Here is a 13,041-nt window from a genome sequence, read left to right as displayed (position 1 = left end):
GGCGTTTTCTTGTCCCCTCACCTACTATAGTCATTAGGAGAATGGCATTGCATTTGATTATGAAATGCAGTCTATGGAACACCTTCTCAGGAGGGTGTTCAATACATGTATTGTAACATGTATTTTATGTTATGTCGTACATGTATTTTTATGTTATGTCGTTTTAATAAAAACGGCCATTTTCAATCATTATGTCTTTCTGGTTTTTATTGACTATCGTACTATTACATAGCTTGCTGCTTGACTGATAGGTGCGAACCATTCAACATAAAAACTATAAATAGCCTTCTTTACGTTAGCCTTGGTGTATCATGGTCGTCATGACAACGTTATACGTAGGAATGCTCTGTTATTTTCCATTTACTTGATGCAATTTTATTTTATTCTTTTTGAAGCGTACAGCGGTGCAGTTGCACTTATTAAATTGTCTCTTAAACTATTCTGTTGAAACTACCTGGGTGGACTATTCTTGGATAAACAACATAGGAAAAAGATCGGTCATTTGTTAACGGTTTTATTCCACCACTTACTGATTGTTCGCTCCCTTCGCAGTACCACGTGAGTCTAGCAATTACACGTTAAGTGAACTTCAAACCGTTAGTGAAAAGAGGACCATTTTAATTAATACAACCAATACATATCTCAAGATTAGTCACGTAAAGAGTATTTATTCGGCATAGTTCAAGCAAATAATATCCGTGACTTACTATAGAAAGACCTATATAGACTTAATATATATATGGGTCAAAGACGTAATATAGACGGTAAAATCCCATATAACACTGGATCCTAATGGAGGTATGTCCGTAGGATACGAATTACTTAAAATAGTATATGGGGCAAAGAAGTAATTCCAACAGTGTGGACAGGTTTAGGTTTTCAAATTTTCGGAGCGATCCGACTTAATATATATATATATATATATATATGGGTCAAAGAAGTAATATAGACGGTAAAATCCCATATAACACTGGATCCTAATGGAGGTATGTCCGTAGGATACGAATTACTTAAAATAGTATATTGGGCAACAGTGTGGACAAGTTTAGGTTGTCAAATTTTCGGAGCGATCCGCTCCTTTTTCAAGACACAGTGAAACAGAACAGTTACATGTACATATACATCATATTACAAGAAGATAGAATTGATATACTATAAATGAAAATAAAGCTATTATATAAAACCAATAGTCCCCTCGGCTAAAGACAGCCGAAGGCAGCAATTACGCTGAGAGCATTGCGGCAAAGGAACGCTGATGTAGAGGACCTATTCTTGCGCATGATGCGTGAGTCAACGAGAGATATCAAAAACGTAGAACATGTGCATTTGGAAATCTGGCCCGGTAAATGTGAAAAATCTCCAATCTGCAACGGAATGTCTCATTAGTCGCCTCTCAATACTGCGATGGATCTAAGTCACAGCAGGGGGTCCCACTTAGTCGCCTCTTTTGGTTTGCAGGAATAATGCATGTGCCTCTATTGGTTTGCAGGAATTATTCATGTAATTATCAAATAAGTGAGTGCAGGAGGAATAAGTAGATAAAATGGCTAAGATACTGTGTCAACTATATATATACATATATAGATTAACAACTCAACGAATATGTGCAGTATTGATAAAGGGGGAAAATCACGACAAAGTTAAGATAGCAGTGCTTGTTTTCAAGCTGAATAAAAATGGACTTAACAGCATTACTTAATGTGCACTCTATATTTATAAAAAATCACCTGATTTTCTATTACCTTACACGTCACACTAATTGGTCGGCCATCAACCAGTCATCCGGATACAAACATCACAACTACACTGTAGGGTCACTATTTGAACAATTCCTTATAAAAAAAATGTCCTTGTTTCAATAAAATATACACCAGCGATATAATGCTTTCGGAAATGCTGATGGTCTATTGTAACTCGGGTGTAATTCTTTAAACTAGTTTTCAGACAACTGCCGTATAAGTTTATGAAACTGATCGTATTGATCGATGTGTATTGTATGTGATTAATTATGACATACACAATTAATCAATTAACCTAGTCTGGATTGAAAAAACATATTTTCACGCTGTCCAGATGTTATTTATATTTTGTCTACATTGATCGGATTACGTACATGTACATGTGTACGTTATCGACCTGTTATAGGGGGCTCGTTATTTAAATGTCATCAAACAATAGCCAGTTTATCTTATACAGATTTAACCTTGTTATATATACTAATTTAAACATAGATGTATTATTCACCCACCCTTTACTGATGCTTCTCCCAACCATTGACTGTCTCCTGCTTCAGTTTAAAACTGATCACTTGTCTTACCCTCGACTGGCGCATCCACACTTTTCCGGGTGTAAAGTTAATAGAATCTTTCGATCCCTTCCGGTCGAGATTTGGTATCTCAGCGTCCATGGGAATCTTTTCAAGGAACTCAAACACAAGGCTTTATGGGTTTATTGTTTGTTTGAGGTTAAACGTCCCCGCAACAGCTAAGAGCATACGGAAGCGGGCGCCTATATAGAGAGACAGCAACGAAACGAAAGGGTAGGGAAATGAGGAAAGAAAACAGTATAGATCTCAGGTGATGCAATGAGAGTAACAGAACAATGTTGGTTTCTTCAATATCCCCAAAGCAGAAAACACAGCAGAAAACACCCGACTCTGCCGGTTATTATAGGATGCAGTGGTATTCCGTCTTTTCGTATTGCAGAGTTATCTTGTGAGCAGGTATTGATTGTTACGTCATAAGTTTGTGGGAGAAAATTACGTCGTTTTCTCAAAAATGTATGACCTTNTAGATGTTCCCTTCCACACATCTCAACCCAAAGAGAAGAGAGGATACTTTCTCTCTTACTTTATCCGTTTGACCTGTCATATTTGCATTGTTAACGTGACACCGATGCATTGTTCATGTGACTTCATACAATTGTCATGTTTAGTGAATTCTAATTTGGATGTATCGATGGTGATGAAACTTTGGATTTCCGGAATTCCACGCTATTTGTGTAAATTCGTAAATCACAAGTCGTACACAAATGGCAGACAGGTCAGACACCGCATCTAGGCATACGTGTACCAAACCCAAATGCAGGGTATCAAGCCCCTTTATCAGTTAGATGTAACTATTTAGCAATATTGATCAATCAATTTGTGTTAAAACTTCAAAGGATCATTTTTAAATAGCTCATGATCACTAAGTCACATGCATTGCTGTATTTTGTCAAATGCACAAAATTCTTCACATACAAAATGCTATAGTTTTTTCCGGAAAATTAAAGTTGCCACAACATTTTAGTTGTTTCCATGCCCAGTACGGCTAAAGGCCCTCGTCATGCGCTGTCATAAGCATATATAGAACAATAACAGGAGCAGTGATAATTTAGCATCACACTTGGTTTATTTTCGGCTATAAATAACTTCTGCTTACGGCTACATGACCGAGAACCCAGATTCTATTAGTTATAGTATCATTGTTAAACTGTTTCTGTCCAAGCATTGCGACTAGATTTGGCTCTTTAAAATGGTATTACAAGTGTCATAAATAGGTTAGGACTACATTTAGTGGACGTGGGAGAATTCACACACAATCAAAATAAATACCGATTACTTTCCCAGCACAACGTTAATGAAACAGAATATGCCTAAAGACATCTATAAATAGCGGTTTTAAATCTTACAGGAGGCGATCTGTCTCATAGATAAAATGCCTTTTGTCAACATCACCTCGCCAAAAAACGTAAATGCTATAGGCCACAATGAAAGTGAATGTAAGAGAGCGTTCCCATTATACATCTACAACTATACAAATAGAAAATAATAATGAAAATAAACTTCAAATGTTTACCCCCTTAGCTATTCGAAGTATGCCGATAATGTACGGAAGTATGTCGTACGTAAGTCCTGATATCTATTTTTCCTCCTATATGTGACAAAATAGGAAATAAAATGCACATACAACATACTTATATAACCGTATCAATCACTGTCATACAAGTACAGTGAACATACAGGACTGTTTGACCAATAACTGTACAACTAAACACTAACGACCTACCGGACTGTTTGACCATTACCTCTAGATCTAATACAACACTAACGACAGTCCTGTATGTCGTTAGTGTTGTAGTAGTAGAGGTAATGGTCAAACAGTCCTGTACGTCGTTAGTGTTGTAGTAGTAGAGGTAATGGTCACAAAGTCCTGTATGTCGTTAGTGATGTAGTAGTAGAGGTAATGGTCACACAGTCCTGTAAGTCGTTAGTGTTGTAGTAGTAGAGGTATTAGTCAAACAGTCCTGTATGGCGTTAGTGATGTAGTAGTAGAGGTACAACACTAACGACATACAGGACTCTTTGACCATTACCTCTACTACTATAACACTAACGATATACAGGACTGTGTGACCATTATCTCTACTACTACAACACTAACGACAACTACAACATTAACGACATACAGGAATGTGTGACTATTACCTCTACTACAACACTAACGACATACAGGATTGCGTGCCCATTACCTCTACTACTATAACATTAACGACATACAGGACTGTTTGACCATTACTTCTACTACTACAACACTAATGACACACAGGACTGTTTGACCATTACCGCTACTACTTCAACACTAACGACACACAGGACTGTTTGACTAATACCTCTACTACTACAACACTAACGGCACACATGACTGTTTGACCATTCCCTCTACTACTACAACACTAACGACGTACAGGACTGTTTGATCATTACCTCTACTACTACAACACTAACGGCACACATGACTGTTTGACCATTACCTCTACTACTCCAACACTAACGACATACCGGACTGTTTGACCATTACCTCTAGATCTAATACAACACTAACGTCAGTCCTGTATGTCGTTAGTGTTGTAGCAGTAGAGGTAATAGTCAAACAGTCCTGTATGGCGTTAGTGATGTAGTAGTAGAGGTAATGGTAAAACAGTCCTGTATGTCGTTAGTGTTTTAGTAGTAGAGGTAATGGTCACACATTCCTGTATGTCGTTAGTGATGTAGTAGTAGAGATCATGGTCAAACAGTCCTGTATGTCGTTAATGTTGTAATAGTAGAGGTAATAGTCACACAGTCCTGTATGTCGTTAATGTTTTAGTAGTAGAGGTAATAGTCAAACAATGGCGTTAGTGATGTAGTAGTAGAGGTAATAGTCAAACAATGGCGTTAGTGATGTAGTAGTAGAGGTAATGGTCAAAGAGTCCTGTATGTCGTTAGTGTTGTAGCAGTAGAGGTAATAGTCAAACAGTCCTGTTTGTCGTAAATGTTGTAGTAGTAGAGGTAATGGTCGCACAGTCCTGTATGTCGTTAGTGTTGTACCTCTACTACTACATCACTAACGCCATACAGGACTGTTTGACTAATACCTCTACTACTACAACACTAACGACGTACAGGACTGTTTGACCATTCCCTCTACTACTACAACACTAACGACGTACAGGACTGTTTGATCATTACCTCTACTACTACAACACTAACGGCACACATGACTGTTTGACCATTCCCTCTACTACTACAACACTAACGACATACCGGACTGTTTGACCATTACCTCTACTATTACAACACTGACGACACACAGGACTGTTTGACCATTACCGCTACTACTTCAACACTAACGACACACAGGACTGTTTGACTATAACCTCTACTACTACAACACTAACGATATACAGGACTGTGTGACCATTATCTCTACTACTACAACACTAACGACATACCGGACTGTTTGACCATTACCTCTAGATCTAATACAACACTAACGACAGTCCTGTATGTCGTTAGTGGTGTAGTAGTAGAGGGAATGGTCAAACAGTCATGTGTGCCGTTAGTGTTGTAGTAGTAGAGGTAATGGTTAAACAGTCCTGTACGTCGTTAGTGTTGTAGTAGTAGAGGAAATGGTCAAACAGTCCTGTGTGTCGTCAGTGTTGTAATAGTAGAGGTAATGGTCAAACAGTCATGTATGTCGTTAGTGTTGTAGTAGAGGTAATAGTCACACATTCCTGTATGTCGTTAGTGTTGTTGTAGTAGAGGTAATAATCACACAGTCCTGTATGTCGTTAGTGATGTAGTAGTAGAGATCATGGTCAAACAGTCCTGTATGTCGTTAATGTTATAGTAGTAGAGGTAATGGGCACGCAATCCTGTATGTCGTTAGTGTTGTAGTAGAGGTAATGGTCACACATTCCTGTATGTCGTTAGTGTTGTTGTAGTAGAGGTAATAATCACACAGTCCTGTATGTCGTTAGTGATGTAGTAGTAGAGGTAATGGTCACAAAGTCCTGTATGTCGTTAGTGATGTAGTAATAGAGGTAATGGTCACACAGTCCTGTATGTCTTTAGTGTTTTAGTAGTAGAGGTAATAGTCAAACAATGGCGTTAGTGATGTAGTAGTAGAGGTAATAGTCAAACAATGGCGTTAGTGATGTAGTAGTAGAGGTAATGGTCAAAAAGTCCTGTGTGTCGTTAGTGGTGTAGTAGTAGAGGTAATGGTCACACAGTCCAGAGGTAATGGTCAAACAGTCCTGTGTGTCGTCAGTGTTGTAATAGTAGAGGTAATGGTCAAACAGTCATGTGTGTCGGTAGTGTTGTAGTAGTAGAGGTAATAGTCAAACAGTCCTGTTTGTCGTTAATGTTGTAGTAGTAGAGGTAATGGTCACACATTCCTGTATGTCGTTAGTGTTGTAGTAGTAGAGGTAATAGTCAAACAGTCCTGTATGTCGTTAGTGTTGTAGTAGTACAGGTAATAGTCACACATTCCTGTATGTCGTTAGTGATGTGGTAGTAGAGGTAATGGTCACACAGTCCTGTATGTCGTTAGTGTTATAGTAGTAGAGGAAATGGTCAAACAATCCTGTATATCGTTAGTGTTATAGTAGTAGAGGTAATGGTCACACAGTCCTGTATGTCGTTAGTGTTATAGTAGTAGAGGTAATGGTCACACAGTCCTGTGTGTCGGTAGTGTTTTAGTAGGAGAGGTAATAGTCACACATTCCTGTATGTCGTTAGTGATGTGGTAGTAGAGGTAATGGTCACACAGTCCTGTGTGTCGTTAGTGTTTTAGTAGGAGAGGTAATAGTCACACATTCCTGTATGTCGTTAGTGATGTAGTAGTAGAGGTAATGGTCAAACAGTCCTGTATGGCGTTAATGTTGTAGTAGTAGAGGTTATAGTGACACAGTCCTGCATGTCGTTAGTGTTATAGTAGTAGAGGTAATGGTCACACAGTCCTGTATGTCGTTAGTTTTGTAGTAGTAGAGGTAATGGCCAAACAGTCCTGTATGTCGTTAATGTTTTAGTAGTAGAAGTAATGGTCAAATAGTCCTGTATGTCGTCAGTGTTGTAGTAGTAGAGGTAATGGTCAAACAGTCCTGTTTGTCGTTAGTGTTGTAGTAGTAGAGGTAATGGTCAAATAGTCCTGTATGTCGTTAGTGTTGTAGTAGTAGAGGTAATGGTCAAACAATCCTGTGTGTCGTTAGTGTTGTAGTAGTAGAGGTAAAGGTCAAACAATCCTGTGTGTCGTTAGTGTTGTAGTAGTAGAGGTAATAGTCACACAGTCATGTATGTCGTTAGTGTTGTAGTAGAGGTAATGGTCACACAGTCCTGTATATCGTTAGTGATGTAGTAGTAGAGGTAATGGTCACACAGTCCTGTATGTCGTTAGTGTTGTAGTAGTACAGGTAATAGTCACACATTCCTGTATGTCGTTAGTGATGTAGTAGTAGAGGTAATAGTCAAACAGTCCTGTATGTTGTTAGTGTTGTAGTAGTAGAGGTATTAGTCACACAGTCCTGTATGTCGTTAGTGTTGTAGTAGTAGAGGTAATAGTCACACAGTCCTGTATGTCGTTAATGTTGAAGTAGTAGAGGTAATGGTCACACAGTCCTGTATGTCGTTAATGTTGTAATAGTAGATGTAATGGTCAAACAGTCATGTGTGTCGTTAGTGTTGTAGTAGTAGAGGTAATGGTCACAATCCTGTGTGTCGTTAGTGATGTAGTAGTAGAGGTAATGGTCAAACAGTCCTGTACGTCGTTAGTGTTGTAGTAGTAGAGGTAATGGTCAAACAGCCCGGTATGTCGTTAGTGTTGGAGTAGTAGAGGTAATGGTCAAACAGTCCTGTGTGTCGTTAGTGTTGTAGTAGATCTAGAGGTAATAGTCAAACAGTCCTGTATGTCGTTAGTGATGTAGTAGTAGAGGTAATGGTCACACAGTCCTGTGTGTCGTTAGTGTTTTAGTAGTAGAGGTAATAGTCACACAGTCCTGTATGTCGTTAGTGTTATAGTAGTAGAGGTAATGGTCACACAGTCCTGTATATCGTTAGTGATGTAGTAGTAGAGGTAATGGTCAAACAGTCCTGTACGTCGTTAGTGTTGTAGTAGTAGAGGTAATGGTCAAACAGTCCTGTACGTCGTTAGTGTTGTAGTAGTAGAGGTAATGGTCAAACAGTCCTGTATGGCCTTAGTGATGTAGTAGTAGAGGTAATGGTCAAACAGTCCTGTGTGTCGTTAGTGTTGTAGTAGATCTAGAGGTAATGGTCAAACAGTCCTGTATGTCGTTAGTGATGTAGTAGTAGAGGGACAACACTAACGACATACAGGACTGTTTGACTAATACCTCTACTACTATAATACTAACGACATACAGGACTGTTTGACCATTTACCGCTACCACTTCTACAACACTAACGACACACAGGAATGTGTGACCATTACCTCTACTACTACAACACTAACGACACACAGGAATGTTTGACTATTACCTCTACTACTACAACATTAACGACACATAGGACTGTTTGACCATTACCTCTACTACTTCAACACTAACGACATACAGGACTGTTTGACTAATTCTTCTACTACTATAATACTAACGACATACAGTACTGTTTGACCATTTACCGCTACCACTTCTACAACACTAACTACACACAGGAATGTGTGACCATTACCTCTACTACTACTAGTCACACATTCCTGTATGTCGTTAGTGATGTAGTAGTAGAGGTACAACACTAACGACATACAGGACTGTTTGCCCATTACCTCTACTACTACAACATTATCGACATACAGGACTGTTTGACCATTACCTCTACTACAACACTAATGCCAACACTGAATTGCTTCCATCACCTTTTATATTACGTTATATCTGCTATATATCACTATTCGACCATTATGTCTACACAAAATTTTAACAATATCATCGACATAAAGAGTTTTTTTACTCACCTCCACCTCCCGATCTCGAACAATGGAGTTAAATATTTCCTTGGCACCTATTATTATACTTAGATGAAAGGGGTCCATCCCATCCTGATCACGAATGGTCGGGTCGGCCCCGCTTTCTATTAACTCATTCACGAAATTCACATTTTTACTGAACACAGCCCAGTGGAGTGGGGTTCGACCCGCCTTATCCTGGTCATCAGTGGATGTCCCTTTCTCTATAAGCAGACGAATACACTTTATATAATCCCGTCCGAACGAATTGCCCCGGTCACATCCTTCCTTCACACATTGCATCAATACATTCCCACCGTCTTCGTCGAAATCGTCATTGAAGTCGTCCAATGGAACATCGTTCTTGCGAAAAATGTGGAAAAATTTCTTCAGATCTTTAAATTTGCCTTCTGTAACGATTGTCCATAATCGGTCTTTGAGCGCCTGTTGGGATATAAGTGGCGCCGGTTCTTGGTCATCATCTTCCTCTTGCTCCTCCTCCTCTCCTTTTTTGCCTGTCGCCTCCATTATGTAATTACTTAGACATTACAGAATGGACAGACCTGTTCCGATAATTCCCGGGTACATTTAAACCCCCATGCCCGTACAACCCCTACTCGTCTGTGGCCTAAGCTTACGAAGACTGTATATTCTGTACATATGTGGTACTAAGGACCCCGGTATTTAAACAACCCGATGAACCGTACGATCCTTAATATCCGTCCTGAGCATTGTCAGTGATAAAATGTAACCCACATACACCTTTGACTAATTCATTAAGAATACAACACACTTGGATAATGTCAAACAATGTGCAGGTACCGGAGCGTGAGACCACGCTGTAGTCTCGCCGTTTTCAACGAGATATCAATATTGATGGGTATACATTATACATACTATAGCGATTCGCAAACAATTAAGGTTCCAACATGTATATGATAGTTCAGTATATATATACACGTATACAACTCGTCTGTTTGGGGTTTATGACACGGTATATGTGACCGTTGTCTGTTTACAGTGTATATAGACATGGTTTTCGTTCCGCCTTCCTATGTATCCCGTGTTGATGTGTGGAGTACCTTTGTTGACACGTTGCTAATGTTTTATTGATTTATAGGAACTAAACGAAAGCAAGCACCTTCTCAAAGAGAATCGTCGATATTCTCTCTGTCAAATTAACGCTGTAGTTCATCAAGAATCATTGCCACAATTTGAGCGCTGTTGAACGCACCATGTCGCGATAATGGCGGGTACACGAACACGCGTGTCTCTCGAGACTCCCTACTTTCGTAGGTAAACACACTTATAGTACAAATGACCACAATCAATTGTGAACGGGTTTAATTGATTCTTATGTCAATATTGGTTTGAGCATTACATAATTAACGACAGTGAGAAGGAAGTTTATATTGATATAATATATTGAAATCGATCACATTGAACCCTATACTTGAATGTATAATGAATTAGTTCGTCGATATGCATAATAAATTAGTTCGTCGATGTTATTAATAAATCATATCAATGACTACATGCAATACAATCCTTTTAAAAGGGCGAATGTTGTTTGTAAGAACTGTTTGAAATGCTTATGTCATAGTATTTGACAACAAAATATAATTGGACAAAAAATAAAAAAAACACTGTGATTTATACTTGTAATCGAATGGGATTATGCATTTTAAAACCCGGATGTTACTCACTGAATTTTAGAAAATAAAACTGAAATTCTATCTTATCTGTTTTGCATGTAGCCCGAGACGAACACTACAGAGACATCTAATTGTGTGCTGGTTCACTTAGAGAATCCTTGACAACATAGAGAATGTAACGTTCTATAGAGACGCATATAGCTTCTTAAAGAGAGAAAGAGAGAGTACTGTTTCCCCACAAAGTTTTGTAGAGACAGTCAATCTCACATTATCACAGATATACATTATCTCGTTAAGACATTTATATCACTGTAGACATAAAGAGGCTTCTTGAGACAGTCATAGCGCTATATTTACCATCGTATAGCATTGCCACTATATAACCCTGACAAATTCAATTGGCATTCATATAGGCTATGAATGCCATTAACCGTGTCTTTATTTAAGCATTGAACTGCTTTCATTTGGCATTCATAGGCAATATAAATGACAACTGTACAAAGGCTAGCGCGTTTCATGTTGGATTTACTTTTGTCCACTTGGAACTTTTATTGCCTATAAATGCCAACTGAAAGCAGTTCAATACTTATATTTATATTTTTTTTAGAATCTCTTCATCTCATAGACAATTCAATTACGCTAAGTATTATTCAGTATTTAATTTAAATAATGTAGGTTTCGTGTATGCTTTTTCAATGAAAAGAACAGACATCGCCCAGAGAGGGTGAGTCGTATACAACGTAACAATTATGACGTCAAAAATCGGTCTCATTAAGTCAGCTATAGCTACATGTCACAACAACAGTATACATGTAGTATGGAAACTCGCTTTAGCTGTCTCGAGGAGTTTCCAAGAGTCTATATAGTACAGTTTTTGTAAACTGCAGACACGTGGCAGTTGTTGTTTCCCTACTCTCCACAGGGTCTGTGCCTTGTGACCTTGGGAAAATATCACAAACAAAAAGCATAATTTTGGAAAATTAAAGTGATTTTTGCAGTGAATTTGGGAAAATACAGCAGAAATTTTCTACGGGAAGGGGCCTTTATAAGGCTCCCAAGGTAATGGTTCCAAATTTACGCTTAACATTTCTGCATGGAGGTTCTTGAAACAGATAGAGTACTAAGGAGAGACGTATGAGACCATTAGAGGCAGCTAGAGTACTATAAGAAACGCATGCGGCTTATTGATGCAGTCATATTTCTTTAAGGCACAAGAATGTTACTGACGTAGTAAAGCGAGTCTGAAACAGCAACAGAGTATAGAGTTGGTAAGAGACTCGCACTAGTGCAACCATGATAATCAGTGAACTACTTTATAGCAGTTAAAGGTATACAGGTAATAAAAAAAAGGAGGAACAGAGTATCATAACACCACTTATGTCCAGACAATGCAACATAAGGTAAGATAAATATTCTAGATTTATTTGAAATTTGCACGTTAATGATTTTTAAAGTATAAAAAAAAAATCAGTACGCATTACAATAGTCTACATAAGTGCATTGTTGATCATTAGGCTTCAAGCGCTATTTTTTATCACTTCATTTTAACTTATTTACGGGTTTATTTTTTGGAATTGCAATGGGGGTTACTTTTCAGATTATGTTTAATAATGAATTTAATGTTCATGAATCATTAATTCTTGCCGATGTCAACAATAGCATTGATGTATAGGGCAATGTAACTGTTATACTCGTGATAATACTAAAACCAGTCAATCAGCTGGGAAAGGTTTCCATACCAAATAAAAAAGAATCATGCAACGAGTTATTTACTAAACAACCAAAAGTGGTACCACCGATAACTTGACGGTAATAGATGTTGTTTTAAGTTACAAATAATTTAAAAGCATCAGACTGCTTTCTCAGTTTTAATATTATGATACTATTGAAGTCAATAAATATTAAAACATGTGAAGCCTGCTAGAAAAGGAAGACCCAGCAGTATGCAGCTCCCACAGGGGCAACGCAAAGACTAACACCCATCCCCTATTCGCTTATATTACACTATATAAGCATAAAGGGAGTGGGTGGGGTTAATCTGTGTCTTGCCCCTGTGGCACCTTAGCTCTATTTGTTTCTAAAACAAAACCGTCTTTTACATTAACAATAAGATTAAAATTTGTGTG

The 13,041-nt window shown here is 38.2% G+C and overlaps 1 protein-coding gene across 11 annotated transcripts in view; it reads right to left on the bottom strand.

Annotated features, from left to right (window-relative positions):
* Positions 1-10,059, bottom strand: part of LOC110455460 (ankycorbin-like) — a 108,805-nt gene extending 98,746 nt beyond the window's left edge. For 7 of the 11 annotated variants that reach the window (XM_021505604.1, XM_021505605.1, XM_021505606.1 and 4 more), the window contains exon 1: positions 9,270-10,058. In XM_021505604.1, the coding sequence (XP_021361279.1) occupies positions 9,270-9,788 (519 nt within the window). In that variant the 5' untranslated portion in view covers positions 9,789-10,058. Of the gene's footprint in view, positions 1-9,269 lie in introns of all 11 variants that reach the window. The other 4 variants (XM_021505600.1, XM_021505601.1, XM_021505607.1 and 1 more) reach the window with 3 other exon arrangements.
* Between the last annotated feature and the right edge of the window lie 2,982 nt (positions 10,060-13,041).

The sequence above is a fragment of the Mizuhopecten yessoensis genome, unplaced genomic scaffold (genome assembly GCF_002113885.1).
Source record: "Mizuhopecten yessoensis strain PY_sf001 unplaced genomic scaffold, ASM211388v2 scaffold8229, whole genome shotgun sequence".
Taxonomy (NCBI): domain Eukaryota; kingdom Metazoa; phylum Mollusca; class Bivalvia; order Pectinida; family Pectinidae; genus Mizuhopecten; species Mizuhopecten yessoensis.
Note: the sequence above shows the minus strand (reverse complement) of the source record. Positions and strands in the feature narration are given on the sequence as shown.